We start from the raw sequence: 4,220 nt of genomic DNA, 5'->3' as shown, positions 1-4,220 counted from the left end.
CATATTAGAACCAATTACAATACATTTAGTTTGTAAAACTGTACTTGTTTGAGTTATTTTTCAATCTACTCCAAATCTCTCACCAAAAATAGCAGATCTACAAGCTCACAACACGTCACAACGTGATGCCTTGTGGGCTTGTAGATCAGCTATTTTTGGTGAACGCTGAACGGGGATTGGATTAAAGGGTTGGCTAAACATACTTCCAATCTGTCCTAGAATGGAATGGAAACAGAAGTTTCTCCTCGTGACATGATGTATCTCAGGGGGAAAGATTTGCATATTTACGTAGCGTAATATGTCATAATATTAAAAAATAAATAAATAACAGTGTAAGTCAGGGGTGCCCTGAGCCAAAGAAGTTTGAGAACCATGCACGCACGCACGCACGCACGCACGCACGCACGCACGCACGCACGCACACGCACACACATTAACCATCATGTCCATGAGACGAGATTCTACAAATGTCTTCTAAATCATGACAGTTTTCAGAAAAACTATAGAGGTGGTGTGTGGAGCACTGCAGGGAAGGAAGACGGGCGACATAAATTGTGCATTTATATAGTGCTTTACATATTTGTGCATATTGTGCACGCAGATTGAGCCACTGCCATCCCATATACTAGAGCCCCAATACATGTGTGCATGTGCACGCACACAATTTAATTGACATTACTCTGTTGCATCGATCATGGTTCTTAACATCAAAACATGCTTTAGCTGCAGTTGGGATTTGTTTTTTTATATATAATTGTTTTGTTTCTTTTAGTTTGCCTTTGTTACATTTTTGTCACAAATGTCCTAAAAGGGATATTTGTTTTCTATTGAGATTTTTTTATAAAAAAAATGTAAATGTATGAAGTCAAATTATAATGTGATATGAATATTACAAATAAATATATCTTAGTGGTTAAATGTGTTTGGCAAAGCTGAATTTCTTAATATATGAATTGCTCAAATGGATTTTGTCTATAGACAGCATTACGACTGTGGCTCAAGAGGTAGAGCAGGTCGTCCAATGATCCATGGGTCGGCGGTTCGAATCCCGGCTCCTCCTGGCTACATGTCGAAGTGTCCTTGGGCAAGACACTGAACCCCAAATTGCTCCCGATGTGCTGGTTGGTACCTTGCATGGCTTCCGCCGCAATCGGTATGAATGTGTGTGTGAATGGGTGAATGTAATGCACATCTATGTAAAGCGCCTTGGATAAAGGCGCTATATAAATGCACCATTTACCATTTATTACTGCATTCGTAAAGGGAGACATTGCATAATGCGTTGCACGTTAATCGGACAAATCTTGATTGCGGTGACACCGCAGTGCCACGCAAAAAGGAATTAGTTGCACAAAGCTGAAAAACGGAACAAAATGAATTTGTTTAGCAGACACAAATTTGTCAGAAAGTACAAAAAAACAAACAAGGCATTTATACACTCAAAGAGTTACAGTAAAACCTATTCTGCATGGGCGGGAACCCCTTTTGGTGTTTTAAGCATTATGTTATACTTTAGCTATTGAAAAATAGCAGATCTACAAGCTCGTAGCGCGGCACCGAGTGCCGCGCTACGAGCTTGTAGGTCTGCTATTTTAGAAAAATCGTGAAAATGTGGCGCAAATCTTTGAATATATATATTCTCTCAGAGCGTTTTTTTAACTCAAATCTTTGCTTCTAAGAGGTTCCTGGAACAACATATTCAAATGGGTTAACCCTCAGGATGTCGCTGAGAATTGACATGCAGCACCACCAGCATCAGGACTCTGAGGTGGATGGACTCACATGGAGGAACTCCACCAGTATCAGGACTCTGAGGTGGATGGACTCACATGGAGGAACTCCACCAGCATCAGGACTCTGAGGTGGATGGACTCACATGGAGGAACTCCACCAGTATCAGGACTCTGAGGTGGATGGACTCACATGGAGGAACTCCACCAGCATCAGGACTCTGAGGTGGATGGACTCACATGGAGGAACACCACCAGCATCAGGACTCTGAGGTGGATGGACTCACATGGAGGAACTCCACCAGTATCAGGACTCTGAGGTGGATGGACTCACATGGAGGAACTCCACCAGCATCAGGACTCTGAGGTGGATGGACTCACATGGAGGAACTCCACCAGTATCAGGACTCTGAGGTGGATGGACTCACATGGAGGAACTCCACCAGCATCAGGACTCTGAGGTGGATGGACTCACATGGAGGAACACCACCAGCATCAGGACTCTGAGGTGGATGGACTCACATGGAGGAACTCCACCAGTATCAGGACTCTGAGGTGGATGGACTCACATGGAGGAACTCCACCAGCATCAGGACTCTGAGGTGGATGGACTCACATGGAGGAACTCCACCAGCATCAGGACTCTGAGGTGGATGGACTCACATGGAGCAACACCAGCATCAGGACTCTGAGGTGGATGGACTCACATGTAGGAGCACCACCAGTATCAGGACTCTGAGGTGGATGGACTCACATGCAGGAACTCAAAAACTCAGGAAACAGAGATCCCAATATATACCAGACTTCGCGGACTGGTAGCGGACCGGACACTAAACGGTTTTGTGCCAGGGACGCCCGGAAGAGAAGATTTGTGAGAACATTTTCCAAACATTTTTTTCAAACATTTTCCAAAATGTGTGGCACAAAAAGGTAAATATTTTTTGAAATATTTTAACAACAAATAACATATTTTCAGATGGTGGTTTAAGCAACATGAGGAAGCAAGCCAATATGGCAACACTGGCTGAGACACCTGAATCTCTGCATGGTGGTTAAATGGTGCTTGTTACGTCAGCTTAGGTATAGGCAGACTAATGTGAACCGTCATGACTTCTGTCAGGTCGTGTTCAAGAGAAAGAAGGAACATCCCAGTGTTGTTTTTGGCAGCAAATTTTGATTTTAGTTTTAGTCATAGTCTCTTTTCATTTAGTCTTAGTCACATTTTAGTCACCTGGAATGTTTTAGTGTTAGTCTAGTTTCAGTCGACTAAATGTCATAAGACTTTAGTCGACTAAATCTACAGTTGATTTAGTCAACTAAAATGTATTTTGGCGGGCCTTAATGCCGTCGCTATGACTGATTTTACACTTGCTGAAAATAGCCGATCTACAAGCTTGTTGTGAGCTTGTAGATCGGCTATTTTCAGCATGCAACCAAGTGTAAAATGACTTATACTGGATCTCTTGTCCACTAGTCCCTTCCTAACATGTTAGTATAGTTTTTGTTTGTCAATATATTTAGTCTTAGTTTTAGTCACCATAGCTTAGTTTTCATTTAGTTTCCATTTAGTTTTGCCAGTGAAAAAAGGTAGTTGACGAACATTTTTCGTCTTCGTTTTAGTCGACGAAAACAACACTGGAACATCCGCACACTTGTTTTCAGAGCTCCATAGTAGACGTACTTGCCGCCCGTTGCGGCCGCATGCACTGTTGTGACGAAAAGAGAGCTGAGCCCGAAGCCAAAGCTCTCCATCCGCAAATCTCCATATATGGAGTAACCTGATGACATAACTTCACATCCTGGATTCTATATTTGGGCATGGCTGACACGGCACAGGCAGAGCAGGCAGACAGACATACAGAGATCTCCATATAGGCATAAAAGGGACACAGACAGAGAATTGTCAGTGTGACCTTAAAGATATAGTGGAGAACTTGTATAATTATATCTGTTCTCAAGCTCATGAGCGTTGAGGAGTTATTGAAGTACTGTAAACTAAATGTTTCTAACTGCTGTAAATTTGGCGAAGGCGAAGTCCAAGACCTTGCTGGTGCAGATGATGAGCAGCGCAGGGACGGGCTACGTCTTCAACACCAAGAGGAATCGTCTCAGAGAGAAACTGGTGCTGCGTAAACGTGATCCCATTGTGAACAAGCACGTCCTGTTCTTCGAGAAGAGGAAGATCAGGTCGGTTTAACAAGGATATTATGGATACTTCATGGACAGCAAAGGATCTCAAATGGACACTTCGATGGCTACGGATTCTAAACAGCAGCCTGATTGGTTGACATGTTTGTTCTCTGAGGACGTGTGGGGTTGGTCAATAGACATAACGGTTCCTGTCACATTATTCTCTGTTATTTTGACCATCCCCAATCGCATGTTCTCTGTCAGTTCCTCGTAGCGCTGTAGGGGAGAAATGGCCCGTGTGCACTGGCTCCATGCATTGACTCATTTTACATTTACAAAGTTATGTAAATGTGAAATGAA

General features: G+C 43.0%; 1 protein-coding gene across 1 annotated transcript; it reads left to right on the top strand.

The window, feature by feature from the left end:
- Positions 1 to 3,729: 3,729 nt before the first annotated feature.
- On the top strand, positions 3,730 to 3,927 carry mrpl33 (mitochondrial ribosomal protein L33; the record flags this gene model as incomplete). Its single annotated transcript, XM_079516329.1, has 1 exon — positions 3,730 to 3,927. One exon carries the CDS (start codon positions 3,730 to 3,732, stop codon positions 3,925 to 3,927), a length of 198 nt encoding a protein of 65 aa, XP_079372455.1.
- Positions 3,928 to 4,220: the final 293 nt, after the last annotated feature.

Source organism: Electrona antarctica (genome assembly GCF_951216825.1).
Source record: "Electrona antarctica genome assembly, chromosome: 12".
Taxonomy (NCBI): Eukaryota; Metazoa; Chordata; class Actinopteri; order Myctophiformes; family Myctophidae; genus Electrona; species Electrona antarctica.
This window is presented reverse-complemented; position numbering and strand designations above follow the sequence as displayed.